Genomic DNA, 26,763 nt, shown 5'->3' with positions numbered 1-26,763 from the left:
GCCGTGTGTTACGTAAGGGTGTATCTTGATGTAAAACCACATTGGAGCACTGAACTTTATTATTGTAATGACAATTCTTTTCAACTCATGGCTGGGTCTTGATGTTGCTACATACAGCCTGAGGATTCTACTCCATAAGGTGTTCCACCTTGACACACAGGGAGGACCTGGCTCAATAGCAGCCAAGTCATCTTCAACAACACCTGTGATAACTCCTTTACAAATCCTATACAGGTATTTCTGATCCCAGGACAGATCTTTCTCCACTTCATCATTAAACACAGGGAAATCAGGGAAACTGACTGGCTGGAAGGCGACAACTGGAAGCTCAGACAAAGACTCCTTGATCTGCTTTCCAATGGGACCACGCCAATGCTCAGGACCACTTGGTTTACCATCATAGTGATAAAAAACTGCGCGGAAAGGCAGCTCATTTCCGTGAAGCTGACATATGAAATAATGGAGCGGGTGACCAAGTAACATTTCAAGATGATGAATGACTCCATTTTCTGATCCTACATTTACATTGGTTCCATCACAACCAACACACACAATGGGCTGCTGGGTTAGATTTTTCTCCACCAGAAACTCGTGAATAGTTTTGGCAATCTGCTTTCCGTGTCCAGTCTTGGGAGTCACATGTGTGAGATATTCATTGCCAGGCTCAACCATGATGACATAATGATCTTTCACCATCATCCTCGAACTCCATTTCTCGGTCTTCTCATTCTTTATCATCACACGAGTGGCGGTCTTCTTACCATCAAAATAGAGTGACGTCAAATTATCTAAACTAGCCATCTCAATTTCTTGCCTCTTAAATCGGTATTTTTGTCTCGCATCCCGCAGCTTATGTGGTCCAATAACCTGACTCTTGTCATCCTTTGTGATAATGCCATAGTCAGTTAAGGTGGCAGTAGCAATGGCAGCTCCAGCATAATCACTAATCAAGTATCGGTCACAAGCGGCAGCCAGTGTAGGGAGAAATGAAATGAGAAAAGGCTGATAATCAATATAGACATAGCACCATACTCATCTGCAACAAGACAACTTAAATGAAATAAGAGATATGAAAAAAAAGTTGATAAACACTGAACAGAACATTGCACCGCCACAGCGGCTGTTTGGCTAGTACTGTAGGTAAATTTAAAAATTTCAGTAGAAAATGCGGCAGACTAAACCTCGACATATCAGCTTCAAATTTGGCATGGAGTCTTAGATATGTATAAGGAACAATGCCTGAAGAGTGCAGCTTTGAGCAAAATTTCACTGCCCCCTATAGCACGCGGACTTCAAATATATAATCAAGCCCTCACTAGCAAGGAAAGAAGTTCTTGTAGCTCCTGCGGGAACAAAATGACTTCTGTAGAGGCAAGTAACTCACGGCTGTTCAGGATTGATTGATTTTGCCGCTTACAGCGGCTAGTTTATTGTGCACCCCACACTCATCCTGTGAGCGGTAGCGCAAAAGGATTACAGAGTAGAGTTTACAACGGGTCATAATAATTAACCCCCGTGGTCAGGATATTATGGCACTGAATGTTACATAGTATTTTAATTTGTTTAGTTCTATACATAAAGGGTAACTTATTCACAACTGCGTGAGTACAGGCGTGTGAGGCAGTTTGTCTGGCCGCACACTTTGTTATTCACATTTGCGTGAGAAGTATTCAAGCACATTCTGTATTTGGTTTTATACATAAGAACTGATATAGTTACTAAGTGCAAAAATAGTGGATACAATCTTAATATGTCGACAATCTTGCCATTTGAGATGAAGTGTTGTGCCATTTCACACACAGTGTGCTTGAACCTGTCCCTAAAAGGTTCTATCTTCACACAGTCGAGGACGTAGTGGTCAAGTGTGTGGCCATATATCTGGCCACACACTTTACATTTAGTCTTGTTTACATCTGCTTGAGGAACATACTGCCAGAGGTACTTATATCCTAACCTTAATCTAGCTGTTACAACATCTTGTAATCTAGTGACCTTGTTGCTTGCTCCATATACATGTTTCACGTGATACATCTCATCATGGTAAACTATGGATTGACTAGTGCCTGTTTGCACTTGTCTACTTGCGTCAAATTCATCAATAAGTTCTTTCCTAATTACAGTTTTAAGGGTTCTTTTTGACAGACCCAAATTGTATTCAACGGTGTCTTTCTTAGACGCGAGTTTGGCGAGGGCATCAACTCTGTCATGTTTTATGAGGCCTATGTGAGAGGGGATCCACAACAGTTTGACCTTGACATCCAAGCCAACAAGGTACGCATATTTGTGTCTGGCTTCAGAGACAACCGCGTGACAACTTGAGTTGAGGGTGTAAAGAGCGAGTAGTGAGGATAGAGAGTCAGTGATGATGAGACTGTCAGTGACAGTGATTTCAATGAATTTAATAGCTGTGAGTATGGCAACTAATTCATTTTGTAGAGTGGATGCCCAGTTGTTAATTCTAATTCCTTTTTCAATAATATTACCGTCAGGTTGAGTCACAACAATAGCACTTCCAGCCCTCCCACAGGCGGTGTTAAGAGATCCACCAGTGTAGATGGTCTGTGTGATATTATCATCAGTCTGTAGAGTGTGTATGTGTTCAAGAGCTCTCAATTTGGCAGTGTGTTGGAGATAAATGCTTTGTATCATTAATTTTTTAGGCGGATATGTCGGTATTGTGATATCGAAGAGAACTGTCCGTCAGGGTGGCAGGAAGCGCTGTTGTGTCTCAACTTTGTACAGGTGGTCTAGTCCAAACATCTTTTAGCTGTTGTATGGCAGGTAAGGTGCAAGGGACGGAGACACCAAGATATTTAAAAGAAGGAACATAGTCAATAGTGTTGTTACCTTTCTTGAACTTGGCGGGGCCGTGTTTGCAGTTACCAGCTTGTTTGTTGATCACCTTAGTTTTCTCAGTGGAGATAATAAGACCGAGGTTCTCACAGGCTGCGTATACATGGTTCAGGAGGACAAACACTGAGGTGGTTCTCGAGGAAGGTTACCAAAATATGAAGAACTCATTCACTGATTTTTTTAGCAGAATCTTTAGATTTCTTTGTTATTGTCATTACTATTTTCATTGATTTTATTATTGTTAACCCTTTCACCAAGTGTCACTCACTTGCCAATTTATTCTGGCTAACGCCAACGATTTTATTCAGCTTAGGGTAACCTCCCGATGTGAAAGGGTTAAATCGGAAGAATTTCAAGGTGTCCGCCAGCCGGAATGATAATAAAGACAAGGATATTATATTGATATTACAGGTAATAAATATGAGAAAAACAGTGTAAATACCGTATGTGTCGTCATCATATATACTGAGAAAAGCAGTGTGAGTCAGGCCGCCTTATATCCCTAACTATAATTTTATGTTCCTAATCACAACTGGGGTAGGTACCCCGAGCTAGAACCTGTGACTCTTAGGCCACTCAATCCTCAAGGCCCCTTCACGCCATAAGTGTGTGTATTTTGGTTATTAACAGAAATTAGACCCATTGATATAGTAGCATAGTTTATTAATATGTGGGAATATTGTAGAGCAGTGTTGGTCGTACACTTTGGGGCATAATACATGTTAACCAGCCTGGGGGAGGGGAGGGAAATTTACTTTCCTTGTGGAGGTAAGTAGCCTTGGTTGATGCCTCCTGATCCATTTGAGTAGCTGTTGGAGCCTCCACCGTTTGATCCACTGGAGTAGCTGTTGGAGCCTCCACCGTTTGATCCACTGGAGTAGCTGTTGGATCCTCCACCGTTTGATCCGCTGGAGTAGCTGTTGGAATCTCCACTGGAGTAACTGTTAGAGCCTTCATTAGAGTAGCTGTTGGATCCTCCACCGTTTGATCCACTGGAGTAGCTGTTGGATCCTCCACCGTTTGATCCGCTGGAGTAGCTGTTGGATCCTCCACCGTTTGATCCGGAGTAGCTGTTGGATCCTCACCGTTTGATCCACTGGAGTAGCTGTTGGATCCTCCACCGTTTGATCCAGCTGGAGTAGCTGTTGGATCCTCTGCCGTTTGATCCACTGGAGTAGCTGTTGGATCCTCCACCGTTTGATCCACTGGAGTAGCTGTTGGATCCTCCACCGTTTGATCCGCTGGAGTAGCTGTTAGAATCTCCACTGGAGTAACTGTTAGAACCTCCATTGGAGTAACTGTTGGATCCTCCACTGCTAGATTCATCGGTGTAGATGTTGGAGCCTCCACCGGAGTAGCCATCAGAGCCTCCACCGGAATAGCTGTTAGAATCTTCACTGGAGTAGCTGTTGGAGCCTCTACCATTAGATCCACTGGAGTAGCTGTTGGAGCCTCCATCGGAGTAGCCGTCGGAGCCTCCACCGGAGTAGCTGTTAGAGCCTCCACCGGAGTAGCTGTTAGAGCCTCCACCGGAGTAGCTGTTAGAGCCTCCATCTGAGTAGCCGTTGGAGACTCCACCGGAATAGCTGTTAGAGCCTCCATCTGAGTAGCCGTTGGAGCCTCCACCAGAATAGCCTTTGGAGCCTCCACCAGAGTAGCTGTTGGAGCCTCCACCTGAGTAGCTGTTCGAGCCTCCATCTGAGTAGCTGTTGGAGCCTCCACCGCTTGATCCACTGGAGTAACCATTGGAGCCACTGTCAGAAAGGAACCCTCCTCCAGAGTAGCCGTCAGAGCCTCCCACGTTGTTCCCTCCGGTGTAACCATCGCCGAAGAACGATTTGTGGCCCCCGAAGGTGTTGCCTGGAGACCTGTTGCCGTTATTTACCCCTGAGTCGTAACCTCCCGAAGAACCTGATCCTCCACCGTATCCAGAGCTTCCAGATGGTCCACTTCGAAGGTCAAAGTCAAATGACGATCCATCGTTGTATCCTCCAGATGATCCACCACCGTAATTCCCTGAGGATCCTCCGCCACAATTGCCGCCGAGGCAGGCGGACGAGGTCGCCCCCGCCAGGAGAACAAGAAGGAAGGCCACCTGGAATCTCTGGAGAAGTAAGAAAATGTCAGGCTGATAAGAAATTAATGAGGCATTACCATGAAAACATCGCCACCACGAGCAATGAATAACGACTCTTCCAATAAATATCTGGATGCTACGCCAGACGAAGGTTTACTTGTCTTTTGACAGCAGTAAAGCGATTGTGTGATGGGATTCATGTCACTCCCAAAGTGAATGTGAGTTTGTATAGCCAGAAAGGTTTTTTTTAATGAAAAATAAATAAATAAATAAATATATATATATATATATATATATATATATATATATATATATATATATATATATATATATATATATATATATATATATATATATATATATGAAGATGGAAACAACGGAGTACCTTAGCTTTCGTCTTTATTCAAGACATCTTCAGAGGCAACTGGATTACAAGGACAGAGAGAGGCTTAAATATACAGGGTGACCTAAAAACATGAGGTCAGGTCAAAATGATGACATCCACTAATCCCCACACCAACACACACGTAGAGGAGCTTAAGAGAAGGAAGGTGACGTGACTAGACAAGTCAGGTCAGAAAAAAGGGGGCCCACAAAATAACTATCATACATCTAGATCAAAGGTTTTCAAAGCATTTTTAACCTTGGGCCACTGACAAATAAATTTATGTAACATATTATCAGTTTTGAACTGACCATCACTAAGGTTTATTGATTTTAATTCCTTAATCAAACTAGCTTCAACAAGAAGTCTTTCTGTGACACAAGATGATTTGAATACTTCTAAGCTTTTTTCCCAAGCAATGGGGTGATTGTTATTCCTAACATGAACAAACAAGGCACTGCTTTCAGATGCAGTTCTGATATTATACTTATGTTGTTTGATTCTGAGCTGCAGTGTTTTTCCTGATATATATATATATATATAATAGAGAGTAGATGATTTACCATGGCTGGTGTTCAGGAATATTCTGACGATAAGACTCTAGTCAGTCCTTATATACGCTGGACCAGCGGGCTGAAGGTAACGTGACCAACGACACAGGGATGCACGCACTGGTTCACGAGTAAGGTGAGAGCTTTAATGGCACGATACAGCGAAGGACAGAATATCTAGCGATATGGGAAGTGGTTTAGGAACTAGGTTATACTAATACGTTTTAGTTATGTGTGCATAACTAAATGTGTGTATATATATATATATATATATATATATATATATATATATATATATATATATATATATATATATATATATATATATATATATATATATATATATATATATATATATATATATATATATATATATATATATATCCATTTTCCCGTGTGATTTTATCAAGATTTATCTTATCCACGTTTTCATTGTGGATTTACATGAAATATATATATATATATATATATATATATACATATATATATATTCTTAGTATCTAAGTAGACATTACATAATTAGATAAGTACAAGTTCACATTCATGCAGGAAGGTGTGTTGTATCTGTAAACTTTCCGGTGGAGATTAATTTGGGTGAAGTACCAACCTCTATACTCACTTTAATTTTCTTGTTACTAAGGCAGGATAGAAACAAGCAGGTAAATTATGCAGGAAATGACACACGAGTTATGACACACGAGTTTGACAATTGTGTTACAGACTAGAGGTAAACCATTGAGGAATAATACCATAAAGCACAAGGTGGTGACGGGGTGAGGCTGGGAAAACTTTATAATATACTTTACAATCCAGAGCGAGATATGGTATGTTATAATCACTGTATACTACAAAAACTATAAGGTTTTAACCAATTGTGTACGGTGTCCCCTCTTTGCTGAATATAATCGTCTGGCGTTCGCTACATAAAATATCAAAAGAAGCATCCCCGTAGTGAAGGCGTTAAACACGTTCTCTGAAGATAACTAACACCATACATCAACATAACACAAGTCAAGTGAAACATACTCATAATCAACAAACATATTTTGTTATGAAATTATGGAAAACTACGAGAGGTGAGATAAATGTCAAGGCCACAATAAACACGGGAATGAGACAGGCAATGACGAAGAAAATTAATAAGTTAAATAACAGGATATAATAAAGAAAGTAGAATGACAGAAGGAGAAGAGAAGAAGCATTTTAGACGAAGGAGATAGAGATACTAACATAATGAGAAGAGAAACCAAGGAAGAATTAAAACAAAGAAAATAATAATAATACAACATAATATAATCATTAACGGAAGAGAAAGAAAACAGAGAAGATAAGGTAGAACAAAGCAAAGTAAATGGAGATGAAATTGAGTAATTACCAACTGAAGAAAGAGAGCATGAAGCAAAGACGTTGAGTAATTCTATATAATTAGTGAGGACAGGTAGACGAGGTAACCGAAGATGGATATGTATACAGGTAGACATATTCTTAACTCTAGTAGCAATTATTTGTGGTTGTTCTTCTTGCCCTTCTTCTTATTATTCTTATTCTTATTCTTATTCATTCTTATTCTTATTTTTATTCTTATTCTTATTCATTCTTATTCTAATTCTTATTCTTATTCTTATTCTTCTTCTTCTTCTTCTTATTATTATTATTATTATTGTTATTATTATTATTATTCTTATTCTTATTATTATTATTATTATTATTATTATTATTGTTATTATTATTCTTATTCTTATTCTTATTATTATTATTATTATTATTATTATTATTATTATTATTATTATTATTATTATTATTATTATTATTATTATTATTATTATTATTATTATTATTATTATTATTATTATTATTATTATTATTATTATTATTATTGCATATTTTATCAGAGGATGTGCTGTTAGGAGGATAAGATACATTCAGAATGGATTAGGTGGGGAGTAGTCCTTAATTCTCGGCTTATTAGTGTTGTGCTCCCATAGTGAAAGATGGCCAAGGATAAGGTAAGGTGGACCTCCCCCAACTCTCTCTCTCTCTCTCTCTCTCTCTCTCTCTGCTGTCTACAGGCATATACCCCGCCAATATATCATCGAGACTCATGAATATAAATAATTTCTCACACGTGAAGGTCACTGATTTTCAAACTATGACCACCAATGCAACGTGCACACCACCAGGGAATCACTATCTGTTGCTGTCGTTGGCCCACTTCCTTCTTCAGCAACAGCTACATGGGTAGTACAGTTGCGGGAATGTGTTCCAACACCCCCTGTGTTGCCCCATGTCTCCAAACGGCAACAACGGACGTGATTGGTAGATAAGTTTGCTACAGGTCATGACCGTTTGCAGACACGGGTTACTACAGGGGCGTAGGAACACATTTCTGTACTAAGCCTACACTGTACCGCCCGTCTTCCTACCTGTACCACCACCATCAAAGGTTACATTTTGAAGTTATTGAATTAAAAAATCAATATATTAATTTTGAGAGAGAGAAAACCAAAGATTTTATAGAACAATGAAATTTGATATTTTATTAATTAAATCAAACAAGACAGTGAGAACGAAAAAACAAAAGAATGCACTAATAAGGGGAACTATTAGGCTGAAGTAACTTAGAGAATAAAAGACTAATATAGATCATTTAAATAGATCTTAAATACATCTTCAAAATATCAGTCACCCTTTCGAACGAGATTTACTCTTGATGATTCTCTAACCTAACCTAACCTAAACTAACCTAACCTAACCTAACCTAACCTACCTTAAGAGTCATCCATTATATATAACTTTCTCTTTATTTCTCATATCTTCGTGTTTCGTGAGTTTAAAATATTCAAGAGACAGCTCAGTCATTTAGAGATAATAAATACAATAAGTAATCAATGAATTGTAAATCCCGTTTGTTTTATGGTTTATATCTCTGTCTGTCTCATATGTTTGTCTTTCAGGGATTAAAGTAACAGGTTATTTAATGTAATGTGTGTGTATGACGATGAGGACGGGGGCTATTTTCAACAACTGAGACCCTGGGGCTTAATGAAGAATGTTTGCTCCTTAAAAGTAGAATTTTTAGATAGTAGCAAATTTTGTGGCTTACTACTACTACTACTACTACTTTTTTTTTTTTTTTTTTTTTTTTAAACGTGGCCTCCAGCCTCCCCCAATAGCCACACCTTCGCCACCATTTATTTACCTTAATATTAAATATCCTAATACATAAGAAACTATCCTATCTGTGTTAAATTAGTTGAGCCGCAGATCCATGCGGCATTCGGTGACTGTAGCCTCATAGTCGATATCTGCAGCAGTTGTCGGAGTAGGGGCAGAAGCTCTCGTTCCCCTGAGGCAGAGCAAAGCCGACCGAAGGAGAGAGAAGGACAGTCGACATCTCATCCAGGCTGTGACATAACTTCTGGGCTGCTGCTTCTGTTCGGAGATCAGCTCCGCGAGTCTGGCGTAGAAACATCTTGCACTTGGGCCCATCCCACCAGAGGTTGTGAACACTAGAGGAGTGAAGCTGCCTTGATCCACATTTTGAATTCTCTCCCCATATGCCCTTCTCTTGTCGTTCTCGTTCCTCCTATGCGCAGCATCGAGAGCTAGGTTACGGTGACAAACGGCCATGGGATCAAAAATCCTGATGTCGAAGAAAGCTTGCTGTCCCGGCGTCCAGAATCCTCGAGCACTGACGTCCACACGGGCTTCGTTAGATGTGTTTGAAGTCCTGTGTTGGAAGATCTCGCCATCCAGTGGTAGGAGGGTCGGTTCTACCATGACGTCCCGGCAGATTTCCTTCAACATATTTGCTGTGAGATCCCTTACCTCGTCATGCCTCATGCATATGAAGCCCCCCTTCTTGCAAACCATGGCGTGATCGCCATCATAGGAATAGCCACACACGCATTGGGAGGGCAAACCATCTACTGGCCAACCGTACCTTAGAGCAATGGCATCTGTAAATTCTTGTTTGTTAAGGCTGAAACCATTTGCCCTTATCGGTAACGTAGTTAACCAGTTCGAGGCGCCCACCTCCTGCGCTATAGCTACTTTTTTTGTCAAATTTTCTGGAACCAGCAGCAATAGTTGCTGCAACATGTCATTTTGGCAGTGCTGCCGATCTGTTGTAATGGACCTACGGATCTTATTAACTTCGCTGGTGTCCACTTCCCCTGTTGCATTCTGGGCTATTATGTGGTCAGTGAGGGCTGCCGTGAGCTTAAGTGAATTTTGATGTTCAGAGTCAGCAATCTCCTCTGGATTAGTTAGTCCCATCCCTCCCAGTCTTGGTGGAAGTGCAAGAAGTGTTCTTTCTACTAGGGTTAAGGCGTGGTGTTTCACTACTACTACTACAACTACTACTACTACTACTACTACTACTACTAATAATAATAATAATAATAATAATAATAATAATAATAACAATAATAATAATAATAAAAATCTACCCTACTGAAAGAAGTACACCTATTCAGTAACCTCAGTTTTATCAGTCAATAAGTAAACAAAATTCAAGTAGAATGTCAGAAAGTCTGGATCATCGTAAAGCACTGGAAATGTGGTCCAAGAGCGTGTTAAGTAGACCAAATGCCGTACATAATCCAAACCATGTAGTGTAGGTCAGTATACTCTACTCTCCTCGTGACCGTCCTGTGGCGGATCAGAAGCCTTCATCACCAGCATCGTCGTACAACTTCTCTCTCTCTCTCTCTCTCTCTCTCTCTCTCTCTCTCTCTCTCTCTCTCTCTCTCTCTCTCTCTCTCTCTCTCTCTCTCTTTCTTTCTGTCTTGCTGTCTCTGTCTCTGTCTCTCGTCACAGCTGCACAAACACTATCACGCACTCATGTTCCCCTGGACGACTCCGTGACCAGCTTATATCTCTAAATCATAAACTCCTACTTCGTCTGTCTCAGTCGGGTGGTCAGTGGCGAGGAGAATAACACGGCAGGAGCAAGGATCACGACAGGGCTGAGGTGACTGGCAACGAGGAAGTGCTCTACATAAGGACAGTACTGATTTATTGGTCGTTATGTGGAAGTTAGTGGGTAAGGCAGTGAACAGGTATAAGACACTGACAGGAGGAACTGCCCTAAGGTAGCGTTATGCTGACAGTAGCAAGTGTGACCCTAGATCAGATACACTAACTATGTATGAAATCCTCTCCTTCCTCAGTGTCCCATTCACAAAGGTTTCCTATTTTTCTATTTATATGCCACAACTTATCGAGGTTGTGAATATTATTATATATTCCACTAAATAACGATAATTAATGGATCAAGCAGAACACCAAAATTCTTATAAATGAATAGCGTCATACAAAACTTAACCTAACCTAACCTAGTCTACTTTAGGTATAATTTGGCTATCTCATGTTGGTAAACGACGCCCTAAATAAAACTGACTAATTGTACCTATGAGGCAAAAACTTAAATTGTGTTTAAAGGCTTAATTGGCGATTATCCCTATTTAGCGTAACATACTGCATATAGACTGTGGAACTTATTTTGTATAATTCTACGTAATAATCTAAAATTGTAAATAAAACCCGCCCCGCCGAACCCTATGGATATTTGAATAGTCGTTCTGTGCGAATTTAACGTGAAATAGGCTAGTTTTCAGGGGTAAATCATGGATTTCTTACAATAATTACTATAATATCTTATTCATTTGTATGAAAATATCAATACTGGTGAGGGTTTACTGCTATTGTAAATAATTAGTCTGATGAAATGTAAGTGGCCATCAGAAAACTTCACTGGATTGAAACGAGTTATGAGAACAACTTTCGTATTGAATTTGTGTGGATTCCGTCCCATGTTGATATTAGGTATCATGACTGTGCTGATAGACTGGCCAATGAGGCATGCAAGAAAGAAAATGTTGACCGTGACCTTGGCCTGTCTAATGCTGTACTTAAAAACATTCAAGTCAGAATCATGAACTCTGATCTAGCATAAGTAAATATGAAAAAAAAAGTGACAAGAGGTACCGGTAGGGTCAGCATAAGGACAGAATCAGACAATGTGGTGTAGTCGTGGCCAGAATTAGGCTAGGATACAGACACATCTTTCAAGTTAGTAACGCTGTACCCATACCGGAACACTCAGCATGCAAACTTTGTGATAAACATTTAAAACATACACTTGAACACTATTTTATTGAATGTGACACTGTCAAAGACTTCAGGCCACCTGGCTTATTGTATCATGATCTTTGTAATTATTACATTGAATCAGGGGTGCTTGAGGACATTCTTGCTGTTTATCCAAAATTTGCGAGCCCACACTGATTAGCCCTCAATTAGAATATGATTTATAATGTACAGTATATGAACAACTCTCCTGCGTGGCAGTGAACAGTGATATCACCCACATGACTCTGACCTATATATATTGCTAATGAATAAGATCTATTTCTTCGTGTATGAACCTCGGTCCTGCGAGGCAGTGAGAAGTGATACCACCCTCAGTGTCAAGACCTGACTGAATTACTCAGAATAGGCAAACTGTACTCCAAGCTTTGTCAATAAATTTGTTAATCAATCAAAATACTACCATTATAAATAATTTGTTTGATGAAATGTATATGGCCATCAGAGAGCTTCACTGGGTTGAAACAAGTTGACTATTCTCTCCATTTATTTTGAATTTGGTAAATTAGTTTATATAAATAAACAAATAATCTATTACCATTTTATTTTAACAATTAATAAGTAACACTAAGCTAAACAAATGTACAGTAAACTAATAAGTTAATTAAGCATGACATCACCAAACGGGGATTGTTTCTCGCGCATTGGTGTCAACACGTTGTCCTGTGGTGTGGGACACAGTCAGAGCTGTATACACACCTATATATATATATATATATATATAGAGAGAGAGAGAGAGAGAGAGAGAGAGAGAGAGAGAGAGAGAGAGAGAGAGAGAGAGAGAGAGAGAGAGAGAGAGAGAGAGAGTATACGTCCTACAAGATTCAAGCAAATGTGTTTATCCTTATACGTAACTTCTGTACCGTTAACGAACCTCAACTCTTCAACGAACAGCTCATTAAACACTCATAAACCCTTCCTGCGCTAAATATCTGAGAGTACTGTTAGGAGAAAGGTGAATTGTAGGATAGGGAGGAGGAGGTCAGCCCTCATTTTACATTAATAAATTAATTATTAATTGTGTGTGTAAATTGTAATTACCACATAGGTGATAAAAAATAAAAATGGAAGGAATTCATTTTGTTTTCGAGTATTATGACAAGATACATTAATGAATATGAAAGTACCTTGTCACATACACTCACTGTTTATTACTACTGAAGGTCGCAATGTTATGACACCCAGAGTGCAATGTGAGCAGGCAGGTGAGCAGGGGCGGAGAGAGGCGGGGAGAGTTAACTTGCCGATACTAAGGAGCGTCACAGCACTTTTATCAGCGTCTCACAGAAGTCATAATGTCACACTCTCTTGGTCTGTCGTTTGTCATCTCTAGCCAGCCACAGCTTGCTCCAGAAAATCATGGTAGTAGCGGAGGTAGTGATAGGGTGTATGTGTAGGGGACCCCTCATAAGTTTCCTCTGGCAAGTCCCAAGAAATGTCTCTGGGGCTATGACTGTTAACACATATCTTATGAATTTCCTAGGATCCAGTGATTCTCTTCACCTGGTATGTCCTAATTTAGTGTTTGCCAGCTGCTCTGATGGCTTTAACCACTGACGGGGCCTAGATAGATGAGATAGTGTATATATACCCAGTAATAAGAAAAAGTGAGAATTAAAAGAAAAAAAAAAGATGAAATACGTAAATCCCTTCATCTTGATCTGAAAAACTATATACATGTAGAAATTATGTGTGAAAGAAAATAAATTGATCGAGTTAAAGATTTTAATTCCAAATTATATAAAGAAATGGTAAGATGACATATTGTGGAATATATTGAGATAAACAAAAATATGACGTGAAAAATAAATCATCACAGAAGTACAATAATTACTTTGTGACATGAAAGATTACAGCGTGAGGTTTATTTGTTATAAATTCAGTAATAAGAAATATATATATATATATATATATATATATATATATATATATATATATATATATATATATATATATATATATATATATATATATATATATATATATATACTGTATACGTATATATAAATAATTAACACTTTAGGGCCCAGATTGAATGATCGTAATACCAACTTAAAGACCAAACAGTCACATAATATATAAGGATATGAAAACAGAAGTTAAAATGTACACAATATACGTTGTTATATGATTATATGAACTACGCACTGAGAAAGTTAATACAATTCTCAACAATAAAATCTGAAACATTATGTGCAGTCGTACTGTAGTTGAGAGTTTGGTCTCCTAGAACATTCTCATGAACTTGAATGGCCGGAGTGACCCCTAAATAGACCACAGTGAAGTTTAATTATTCTCTTGTATTTGGGGATAATTGTGACTGTGGGATAAACAACAGCTCCAATATATGGATAAATAGCAACGAATAGAATCACATAAATAAATTACAAGTACATTGAGATAAAAAATAAACTGAATAACAAACCATTGAGTTATTTATTACTAACCTTTACTTTAATTTAACCATACAGAGAAAAAACACTAAATTAACAAAAGATTAGATCCTACATGTGACTACACAAAGATAAGCACATATGTTACAAGAATCAAGAGCAAAACATACCCGTTAAAACCAAAGTAATTAAGTGGTGGAGTCGGAGTGCCCAGTGCTGTTGATAAAACTCCTCTTTTCTTTAAATCTGTTGACCACATTCTCCCACTTATCTTAGAAATAAACGTCAAGAAGTCTGGGAACACCTTTTTAACGTCAGTTATAAAGAAAACTCCTGCGTATAAAGTTTTAACCACAAAATTCCAGTCCTTCACTCCTGTCCAATACAAAACAGAAATAATCGAATATCCACCTTAGTCAATAGGGTTTACAATATCTGTTCAGATTGCTGTAAATTACATCTTGAATTACAGTTCTTAACGAAACTGTGGTCATCACACGATACCCACCACCCAGATAGCTCAGTAAGTATCCTCCCTCAGCAAGTGCGGACCCCGGTTCGGGGGACGCGCCACACCAACGTTCACTGACCGAGGGTCCGCTCATACTTGCAACATGCAGTATCCTTTCATATCTGCAGGTAGGACAACCTCCAATCCCAAATCCGGTCTGGCTGCTCCAGGAGTTCCAGCCGGAACCACCAAACGGGCCGCCTACAGGAAAAGGCTCGTGACGGACTACGGTCCAACAATCTCAACAACAACAACAATCCTCACCACTCGCCCCGACGACATGACATGGGTCACAGCGGAGTCGCTCCTCACCCACCGAGTACAGCCAGTACAGGACACTGATCACGACTCCTCTACTTCATTACTTTGTCTTTAACGGAAAGGTTTTTTTCTTTCTTGTTGTATCATATGTGCTTATCTTTGTATGGTCACTTTTGTTAGTTTAAGTGTTTTGCTCTGTATGGTTAAAATGAAGTAAAGGTTAATAATAATTAATAACTCAATGGTTTGTTTTTCAGGGTATTTATTGATTTCAAAATACTAAGATAAATGTTGCTGTTTTTTCGCTTAAGAAAGTATCGAGACTATGAACACTCTTCTTCTTTTATATCTTTGAATTTTCCCAAAATCTCACCAGCGACGCTTATTTATACTTTAGGACCAGGAACGATCCATATGGTGTAGTGGGTGTTGCTAATTGTTTAAGGCTTCAATATTCTTATATTTGTTTGTTTGTTTGTTGCAGAAAATCCAATTTTCTAAGTCTTTAATATAAATTTCTCGCTCAGATGTAACCATTGTGGTGTTGACGACGTGCACCGCCACGTTCTGGGACTAAAAAATTGCAGCTCTTGTAAATGTCGGGAATTGCTTCATAAAATTTAATTTCGTTTCTTAAATTTATATATATTATTTAATTTTTGTATGCTGGTTTAAGAACTCAGATGGTGGGACTGATGACAAAATAGAGTTTAACAAAATAACTTCAAAAATACTTTCATGTATATTTAGAATTTTAATTTGCTGAAAATTAGACAAAAGTAATCTTTGAACATACTTTTAAAGGATTTGTGGCTGAGGGTTTATATCTTTTGAAAATAATCTTTCCATTTGTTCAACTTTTTTTATTTTATGTGTTAATTATTCCGCTGGTGGTTTTTATGGCGATTTTTTTTGCCTCACATTTTAGATTTGAAGATTCAAAGAAGCAGTTTTGATTTATTTATTGATTCATTACAAAAAATGGCCGAAAAATTTCTTTGTATACATTGGTAATTTCTGTAGTTTTTAATTATTTTAAATGTAATCAAAACATCTCCAACTGTATTTTAAGGTAGTGTATCATTCATCCTTACATACGATGTCGGTTTTACACAGCTAAAATAAAATGGTAGTGAGTAAACAAGAATATTTTCACGATTCTACTTCTGTGAGTAAACTTGTACATGATAAATAGTATTGTGGGTCTATGGTTGGCTGGGTACAGTGGTGCTGACAAACACTAAACTCTTACAGGCGGGAGTGTATTCTAGTGCTTCAGTTCCTTGTACATGGTGAGGTAATTCGGATGAATTTTGGTCGAGTCGCTTCATTGTAGTTAGGGATTCTTTGTCCTGGTGAGGATATCAGGCGGCTCTACACGGGCGGAAGATAACCAGTGGAAGGGACATTGACCACACCACCGCCATCGTAGCCTCCATCGCCGTGACCTCTGTTGCCGTGACCTTTGTTGTCGTGACCTCTGTTGCCACCATAGCCCCCGTCACTGTGACCTCTGTTGCCGTGACCTCTCTTGCCGTGGCCTCTGTTGCCGCCGTAGCTTCCATCCCCGTGACCTCTGTTGCCGCTGTAGCTTCCATCGCCGTGACCTCTGTTGCTGTGACCTGTGTCGCCGTGACCTCTGTTGCCACCGTAGCCTCCGTCGCCATGACCTCTGTTGCCGTGACCTCTGTTGTCGTGACCTCTGTTGCTGTGACCTGTTGTTGCCGCCGTAGCTTCCGTCTCCATGACCTATGTCGCCGTGACCTCTGTTGCCGCCGTAGCTTCCGTCGCCGTGACCTCTGTTGTCATGACCTATGTCGCCGTGACCTCTGTTGCCACCGTAGCCTCCGTCGCCTTGACCTCTGTTGCCGTGACCTCTGTTGCTGTGACCTCTGTTGCCGCCGTAGCTTCCGTCTCCATGACCTATGTCGCCGTGACCTCTGTTGCCGCCGTAGCTTCCGTCGCCGTGACCTCTGTTGCCACCGTAGCCTCCATCATCGTGACCTCTGTTGCCACCGTAGCCTCCGTCGTCGTGACCTCTGTTGCTTTCGTAGCCTCCGCCCCCGCTAAAGCCTCCACTGCTGCCGTATCCTTCGCCGCCACCATTGTAGCCTCCGCCGCCGTAGACTCCGCCACCTCCGTCGCCGTAGCCTCCACCACCTCCGTCACCGTAGCCTCCACCACCTTCGCCGCTGTAGCCTCCGCCGCCGTAGCCTCCACTACTGTCGAAAAAGACTCCTTGGACACCGTTGGCATAGACTCCACCGCCGCCGTAGCCTCCGCTGCCTCCACTGTAGCCTCCGCTGCCTCCACCGTAGCCTCTACTGCCGCCGTAACCACCACTATTGAAAAAGACTCTCTGCCCACCGTTGTCATAGACTCCACCTCTGCCGTAGCCTCCACCGCCGTTGTAATCTCCACCACTGTTGAAAAAGACTCCCTGGCCACTGTCGAATAAGACTCCTAGGCCACTGTCATAGCCTCCACCCCTGTTAATGAAGCTTCCTGAACCTACAGTGCTGTATGAGTTCACGTTGTTGAACCCTCCGACAGGATGGCCCTGAAAGTAGCCACTATACCCACCACCACCGCCTGGGATACCGAAGTCCACGGCTATTACTCCACCACCAACACCGTCGTAGCCTCCGTTGACGCTCTGGCCTCTGATGCTACGACCTGTGTTACAGTTGTTGCCGTGGCACGCGGAGGACGTTGATTCCACCAGCAGGACAGAAACCAGGGCGACTGTGAGCTGATGGTAAGGAAAGGTTGCACTTTAAGGTGACATTTAAGGTAACATTATACACACACACACACACACACACACACACACACACACACACACATATATATATATATATATATATATATATATATATATATATATATATATATATATATATATATATATATATATATATATATATATATATATATATATATATATATATATATATATATATATATATATATATATATATATATATATATATATATATATATATATATATATATATATATATATATATATATATATATATATATATATATATATATATAGATTACCAGGGTAAATGATTGCATTCTCACATAACTGTGTGAACTATTAAGAGAAATATTACCAGGGGAGTGCCATTATAGTCAATCTAGATTTATCTTTTATCTTGTGGGAAAAAGTGTTAAATTTGATGATTGATTTACCCATCTTCGAAAAGTAGTTATGCGCTGTAGGTTGGTGGACTATAGTGAGATAGTAGAAGGTTCATATAGGACTTAAGTGAAAAGAATGTCGGAGTTAAATGATCAATGATACTGACTATAGGGATCCTGCAGGGTTTAGGAGTGACAAGATATAGCATGGGCTTGTCTTTCCTCTGATGGTGTAAAACCGGCGATGGACCTTAGGTACAGCAGTAGTTATGAATATTTTGTGGTGTTTTCATTGACAATAAATATTATTTTATCTAATAGTGATGAGCCGAATTGTCGAGCGTCAGAATGGAAGGTGTAATAAAATAACACTAAATGGTGGAATAGTATAGATGAAAACGAATTTGTTGATATTAAAAGTTTATAGTAATACAGATGAAATGCTCATATCGGACAGGTATTTTGAGACATATCGGAGAAGGAACACTCACCATTTTGATCGTCCTAAGATACTGACATCATCTCCCTTGTTCATCCTTTTTTATATGCACAGCTTCTGGCTCTCAGGGCCACGTGACCATGCCGTAGAGGATTGCGTGGTCCACTACTTCCTGGTGAGGGAGGATAAATACTGTACATCCTGTGATAGATGACACGAGGGACTAGGAAGCAAATCAGCATACGTTCACAAGGTTTTGAGTGTGTGTGTATGTGTGTGTGTGTGTGTCGGTGTGTGTGTATGTGTGTGTGTGTGTGTGTTAAATATTTGTTCTCCTTTATATCACTCACAAACATCACTCTTATCTACTCTTCCTTGCACATCTAATATTACTTTTTTTATTTGGTAAAATTATAATATTTATTTTCTTGTTGATCTGTTCGTTTATCTTGATGTTCACACCTTCCAGAGATCCCCTGCGAGGGGAAGTTACTGATGTTGAGTCAAGACTCTTGCTAGAAACACGTAAACATGCTTGAGGGAATCTCTGGTAGTGCTCTTTTTAGCGCTGATGGATGCCTTTTTCGTCATTAATTAGGGAGTTACCGTCGGATGAGCGGAAGGGGAGCCACGACATGAGTAAGTGGGCCATGTATTGTTTTGGTGGAATGGAAACATTCACGCATTTTGTGTTGATCTACGTCTTTTGTTTTTTTTTGCATTTGCATTTTCCCACCATTTGTTTATTAGTTTGCAAAGTTGGCGCTGGGTAGCCGCTTTCTTCTCGTTGAAAGTATCAGGTTTCGTCCGAGATTTAGGGCTGTGCTGCCAGTCTGGGAATGCAGCACGTTTATTATTGACCGGTACTTCGATTTCCGGGTTGTTTTAATTAAACTAATTCTGGTGTTTTCTTTTGACCTGGCCGAGAGTCTCTCTGCAAGTTTTTGTGAGGTCAACTTTGATGGGACCCCATTCGGCAGTCGGATTTTGGTTGTTTGTTGTTGGGCTATTTATCAGCCCATGAGCTACCGCTGGAACCTCCATTTGTTTGGTATTAAAGCCTCTTCTGGATGCTTGTTGCCTTCGCTGTTTTGGGGCAATGTGAAGGAGAGTTTGGTTCTGGTGAGCCAATGGTCAGTGTCGCAGTGGTCTGAGCCACGCATGGCTCGGGTGATGGGAACATCTTGGCGGTCTCTTTCTCTGACAATGATGTAGTCAAGGATATGTTAATGTTTAGATCGTGGGTGTCGCCAACTACCCTTGAACTTGTCGGCCTGCCTAAGCACACACACACACACACACGCAGGTCGCCTCGCATCTATTATCATCAGCAGCAGTACAGTGCTTCATGGCACTCCTTGCAGTACTCTGTATTCATTGAAGAAGTGAGTAACCACAAAATCAGTTAGATGTTCTCGCGTTTCTGCGTCTTAGTAGTTCTGCATGTGCTCCGATTAAGCCTATAACTCAATGGCTATTCATTTGTAAAGGGTAAAATTTGCTCTGTTTCATTTAAGGCTTCATTTACTATCATAATACAGTAATATTATACCGAAGGTAGGTAAAGTTAGCACTCCGGGCGGCTCATTCGCTAGGCCACAGTAGGACACCACCCTCGTGGAGGCTCCACATTGTCTCGCTATTCAGTCCCCAAAACTTCTTCTTCCATCAATAGTTCATTAATGGTGTATGTCAGTTGCACCATGCTTTTCACTACAACGGTACAGCAAAGTATATTTTTTTAGCATTAAACTGTTATTATTTTATTGTCTAATCATCACTACATATAACATCATCCATCATCACTACATATATCACCATCCATCATCACTACAGATCGGTAAAGTAGTTTCCGAGATTCTCGTGCGGACACACATACACACAAACACATAAACACACACACACACATATATATATATATATATATATATATATATATATATATATATATATATATATATATATATATATATATATATATATATATATATATATATATATATATATATATATATATATACATATATATATATATATATATATATATATATATATATATATATATATATATATATATATATATATATATATATATATATATATACATATATATATATATATATATATATATATATATATATATATATATATATATATATATATTTCATTAGCCCAACAGGCCAAGTAGGTAGCATTCCCTGGTCACAGTCATGGCTCGTGGGCCGTGGGTTCGAATCCTGGCGGGTTGAGGTGTTGATTGTATATATATATATGTATATATATATATATATATATATATATACATATATATATATATATATATATATATATATATATATATATATATATATATATATATATATATATATATATATATCTACTTGCAGGGTGTCCGTAAAGTCCTGATACAGTTTAAATTATTAATAACTTAGGTTCTATAGCTAATAAAAACAATCTGTAAAATACATTGGAGAGGTAATTTATTCATGTCTTAGCATCTTTAATCTTAGAATTGCTAGGATTCAACATATCCACCATCATTACGCATACAAGGCATACTACGATTTTGAAGGCCCACGAAAACGTTTTGCAGTTGTGTTTCAGTTATAGCATTGTTGTCATCAGTTAACCTACCACGAAGATCGTCTAAATAACAAGGTTTCTCATGAGTAAACTACAGTTTTATTAAGTTACCATAGCAAAAGTCCAATGGGGACAAATCCGGTGAGCAAGCTGGCCATGAGATTGCCCCACCTCTTCCGATCCATCTATCGTGAAAACTTCGTTTAAAACTGTTAGGTCAGGTTAGGTTAGGTTAGGTTTGGTTTGGTTAGGTTAGGTTAGGTTAGGTTTGGTTAGGTTAGGTCAGGTTAGGTTAGTTTATGTCAGGTTAGATTAGGTTAGTTTAGGTTAGGTAAGCTTAGGTTAGGTTAATTTAGGTTAAGTTAGTTTAGTTTAGGTTAGTTTAGGTTACGTTAAGTTACGTTACGTTACGGTAGTCTATGTTAGGTTATGTTACGTTACGTTAGTTCATGTTAGGTTAGGTTAGGTCAGGCCAGGCCAGTTAAAATTTTCTTCTTAAAATATATACATAGATGTTATTCCTATTAGACAGTTGTCCACGTGTAGGAGATACTGTATGGACAATTTCATATCATTTGCGGTACCTGGGTAGAGTAGATAAAGCATTCATCTCATGTTGTAAGGGTCACTGGCTACTACTCGTGGCACTCACAGTCTGGCCAGCTGTGATGGTTACCTCATGTTATAAAAGTGGAAGTGGAGGCGGAAGAGTTCTGTGCCGCCCACTTGTTCTTCTGTGTACAAGAACTTAGTTTAGTTAGTTTAACAAATTTATTGACAAATCTTAGAGTACAGTTTGCCTATTCTGAGTAATTCAGTCAGGTCTTGACACTGAGGGTTCTACCACTTCTAACTGCCACGCAGTACAGAGGTTCATACATAAAGAAATATTCATATTCATTAACAGCATATATATATATATATATATATATATATATATATATATATATATATATATATATATATATATATATATATATATATATATATATATTGGACGTCATATTCTAATTGAAGACTAATTAGTGTGGGCTAACAAATTTGGGATGAGCAGCAAGAATGTCCCCAAGCACCAATGATTCAATATAGTAATTACAAAGTTCATGATACAATAAGCCAGGTGGCCTGAAGTCTTTGACAGTGTCACATTCAATAATATAGTGTTCAAGTGTATGCTTTAAAAGTTTATCACAAAGTTTACAGCTGAGTGTTCCGGTATGGGTACAGCGTTACTAACTTGCCAGATGTGTCTGTATCCTAGCCTAATTCTGGCCACGACTATATCACATTGTCTGGTTCTGTCCTTATGCTGGCCATACCGGTACCTCTCGTCACAAAATTTGGCATATTTACTAATGCTACAACTGCCAGGTCTCTGCATTTCTCAGTTCTTCTAGATCAGAGTTCATAATTTTCACTTGAATGTTTTTAAGTGCAGCATTGGACAGGCCAAGGTCACGGTCAACATTTTCTTTCTTACTTGTCTCATTGGTCAGTCTATCAGCACGGTCATGATATTTAATTCCAACAAATTCGATACGAGAGTTGTTCTAATTGGCAGTTATCATATTTCTTTTAATATCACATACAACTTTAGACAAAGAACCTGACGGGCTGTTCATTGATTTCAAAGCACTTTGAGAGTCACAGAATATCACCCCACCTCCATTTTCTTTAAGGTAGTCTGTAGTTAAGTAGATTCCAGTTAGTTCAGTTTGTGTTGTGCTGGCCCAGTTATTCAGCCTTTGCTTGTTTGACACTATCATCTCTTTTTCTTTATATATTACAATTGCACAGCCTGTTCTACCTGTGTTTGTCTGCACAGAACCATCAGTAAAGCATAACATTCACTTGATTTAATACTCTCTGTGTCTGTTAATAGTTGATAGTGTGACACATCTCATCACATCGGTGTTTAACATTTGCTTACTACCAACAGAAGTGTAATTAATAGGAACTGATATATCCAGCCAAGGAGGAATGGCATTAATGGGTTCGTCTGGGGTGATTGGGACATTCAGTTTCAAGAGATCTGCAACGCTTTAATGAAGCCACGCCCCAAAGAGAATCTTTTGTGGAAAGTTAGCGAGATAGTCGAGATTACTTAGATAGAACATCAACTCAGTTTGAGCTGTAGTTTAGGGACCATTGTTCATCAAAACTTTGACACAAAACTTGATATTAAGTACAGCTATCCTCTCAGATAGGGAGGGCAGCCTGAGCTCTTTCCTCATGTTATCAATTCTGGTTGATTTTGGGCATCCTAAAATACTGCGCATTGCTTCGTTTTGCACTATCTCAAGGCGTTGAGTTGTTTAGGCGGAATAGTCACAAGATGGAGAACATGATAGTCAACTACAGAACGAATGAAGTGAAGATAGAAAGTACGAGCATAGTTGATGTTAATTCCATAGCCCTTGCCAACAAGGGTTTTGAGGGGTTTAATGCGCTGCACTAGTTTGGCACGAAGGTTGCCGACAAAGTTTGCATCATTCACACAAATTCCAAGATATTTATAAGAGCTACATAGCTCCAAGGGCATGCTGTTAATGTTAAAGTCAAGAGGCAGAGGGTGAGCAGGATGAGGATTGAGGACCCTCGTCTTGTCAACAGATATTATGAGACCACATTCCACAGTCCTCCGAGCAAATACATCCAGCAAGGCTTGGAGCCTGAGCTTGGTCTGTGTCATAATGCAGATATCATCAGCATATTATATTTCAGTCTCGTTTGGCTGAAGTGGAATGTCAGCAATAAGCTTGTGCATCAGTATATTAAAGAACATAGGACTTAACACTCCTCCCTGAGGCATGCCAAGCTCAAATGATCTCATTCTGGTACTTTTGACTCCCCTAAACAGAACACTGGCAGACCTATTGGACAGATAACCCTTCATCCATGTCAGGAAGTAACCTTGGATGCCAAAATTAGCTATGTGCTCAAGTATAATGTCTCTATTATCGACATCAAAGGCTTATTTAAAGTCTATGAAGGCTGTTTGTGTCTTATCTTTTGAGTGAACAAGATATTCTGCAAAGCATGTCTGTGTGCTGTGCCCGGGCATGGACCCATACAGAATAGGGGCCAGTTTGCCTTTGACTTGAAACATGAGACGGTTGAGAACAACTCTTTCAAGGACCTTACACATACAGGATGCGAGTGAAATGGGCCTGAAGTTTGGAGAATTAGCTTTAGGGATTGATACTATGTTTCCGTGAGTCCATGTCTTAGGCAGAACACCCTGTGTGAGGCCCATTTGACACTTGTCAAGCAGTGGATGGTTAGGGATCTCATTTAACAATCTCAGGGTGTTATAGGTTATGCCATCCTCACCAGGGGAGGATGATTCACCTTTTATTAGTGCTGTTGTTAGTTCGTGGTGCGTTATAGGAAACTGGTCGATAAGGTCTGGTGAGGAACAGGCTATTTCAACATTGAAACCCCTATTAATGTGAGTGATTCTAAGATATTGTTGTATGTCAGGAGGCAGGGAAGTGATTTGTGACACACTAGACCATTGGTCTAATAGCATGTCAGCATATTCTGCAGGGCTGTGATGAAGTTGGACTGGGGTGGGTGACTTGGTAATGGATCTAATTTCGTTCCACATTTCTACTAGAGTGGTTGTTCTATTAATCCCCTGTAAAAATTGTTCCCAATAGGTGTTTCTCACCTGACCTTTGAGTTCACGAAATGCTCTGTTATCTTTGAGGAATTCCAGGAGGTTATTACTAGTTTTATTTTGCTTCTAAGTGTTGGCAAGCTGTTCTACCTTCTCTCCTTCTTTGGTGAGGATGGGGTCATGTGTCCACAGAGGTGGTTTAGTGCTGCCCCCCTTTCTCCTTGACTTAACCCAGGTGGTATAATATGTGGTAATGACATTTTCAAGATCACAGCAAAATTCAACCACTGACCATCCAGCATACCATCTGTGGATGTAGACCTTGAAGTGCAGTTTAAGATTATCTGGGATGTTAATTCTGAGCTTAGGATGGAGTTCACATTTGACATCAGCAACAGTGTATTCAGTAAGTATTACATAATGAACACTGACTAGGTGGTCTGAGATGACCTTAACCTTGAAATTACTGTCTACTAGGTGATACCAATTACATAATCAAGTCTGCCCCCCATCAGATGTGTCATTTTGTCTTTGTCGGTTACATTGGTATTATGATTATTGATGTAATTCACGAACACCCTCCCATTAGAGTTACACTGGACATCACCGAGAACAGTGTGACGAGAGTTAAAGTCACCCATACACAGCATAGTATTGTTACCTGATGGCTTTGGTAACACGTCCGCTCGCAGCTCATTACACCGAACATAGATGTTATACATCGAAAATTGACTGTTTGATGTTTTTCTGTAAATTGTTGATAGTGTTACGAGTTGGGGATTTAGAATATAGTTAAAAGTCTACCCAGATCCCAACAGGCTACAACAATAAAAAAACAAAGACAATCGGACTATAAAAGGGTAGACAAAGGATGCGAGTTTTTGTTGTGTATAATAAAGTACCATAAATTCCTTAACAAAATATTCAGCTTCTTATAAATTACCCTTAACCATACTTAACCAAAACATACGCAACATTGGCTTTACAGTATATACATATATACAACATTCGGAAGCAAGTGGACGTGGGGAGGCAATATAAGATTACAAAATACTCAAGTGCAGTGCTGAGATGGCTGACGAGTAAGGCTTAGTATTGAAGAAGATGGTAGGTAGTCACTGTGCCGTAGGTTTCCAGGATACGTGATCCTAGTGTGGTCACTTCTCAGAGTGAACTGAACTGTCCTCGATCTGGAGCTGATGAGGAAGACTTGGAGGAGGTGACGCAACAACCAGGATATGGAGAAGGGAAACCCCGGAGTGGTGACCAAGAATAGTCATACTCGGGTTTCGTCCCTAGATGGCGTTGCTCGTGGTGCTGGGTAGGTAGATCATGACAATTGATGGCGTGGTTCGTAACAATAGTAAATACTTTCATCATTGTGAGTTTTGATCCATTTACAGACCAGACCATTATTTACATAAGTGAGCAGGCCACTTCCTGCCCCACTATTGTATGCTGTAAACCCAGCTATCCTGGTTGTAGCTTTCTTCTGGGTGCTGGACGTGTAAGGTTCCTATAAACCAATAACTTCAATATTAAAAACTTTAACAAACCATTGTAGGTCATTAATTTTGCGGTTAACACTCCGGATGTTTCATGAAATGAACCTAATCGCTCTTGTTATTCGCTCCACCTTGAACTTTGTATAGAGAGTCGCGCGTTGGCTTCATAGATCAACCTGACCAATAAGTTAACCGTTTCAAATTCATCACACCTGGAGTTCTTGATAATGCGCCTCACAGCCTTTATTCCAGTAGGATTTTTATACACTGGTTCCTTCAT

At 39.4% G+C, this 26,763-nt stretch overlaps 2 protein-coding genes across 2 annotated transcripts; both read right to left on the bottom strand.

Annotated features, from left to right (window-relative positions):
- Nucleotides 1-3,604: 3,604 nt before the first annotated feature.
- On the bottom strand, nt 3,605-10,552 carry LOC121862645 (loricrin-like). Its single transcript, XM_042360965.1, has 3 exons — nt 10,499-10,552; nt 3,939-4,957; nt 3,605-3,890 (listed from the first exon to the last, which is right to left on the bottom strand). The coding sequence occupies exons 1-3, from the start codon at nt 10,550-10,552 to the stop codon at nt 3,605-3,607; spliced, it is 1,359 nt and encodes a 452-aa protein (XP_042216899.1).
- A 5,622-nt stretch (nt 10,553-16,174) lies between these two features.
- On the bottom strand, nt 16,175-26,763 carry LOC121862644 (glycine-rich cell wall structural protein 1.8-like). The gene is made up of 4 exons (XM_042360964.1): nt 26,696-26,763; nt 19,803-19,973; nt 19,234-19,288; nt 16,175-17,936 (listed from the first exon to the last, which is right to left on the bottom strand). Exons 1-4 carry the CDS (start codon nt 26,761-26,763, stop codon nt 16,686-16,688), a joined length of 1,545 nt encoding a protein of 514 aa, XP_042216898.1. The 3' UTR covers nt 16,175-16,685.

This window comes from Homarus americanus, unplaced genomic scaffold (genome assembly GCF_018991925.1).
Source record: "Homarus americanus isolate GMGI-L3 unplaced genomic scaffold, GMGI_Hamer_2.0 scaffold31037, whole genome shotgun sequence".
In the NCBI taxonomy this organism is placed as follows: Eukaryota; Metazoa; Arthropoda; class Malacostraca; order Decapoda; family Nephropidae; genus Homarus; species Homarus americanus.
Note: the sequence above shows the minus strand (reverse complement) of the source record. Positions and strands in the feature narration are given on the sequence as shown.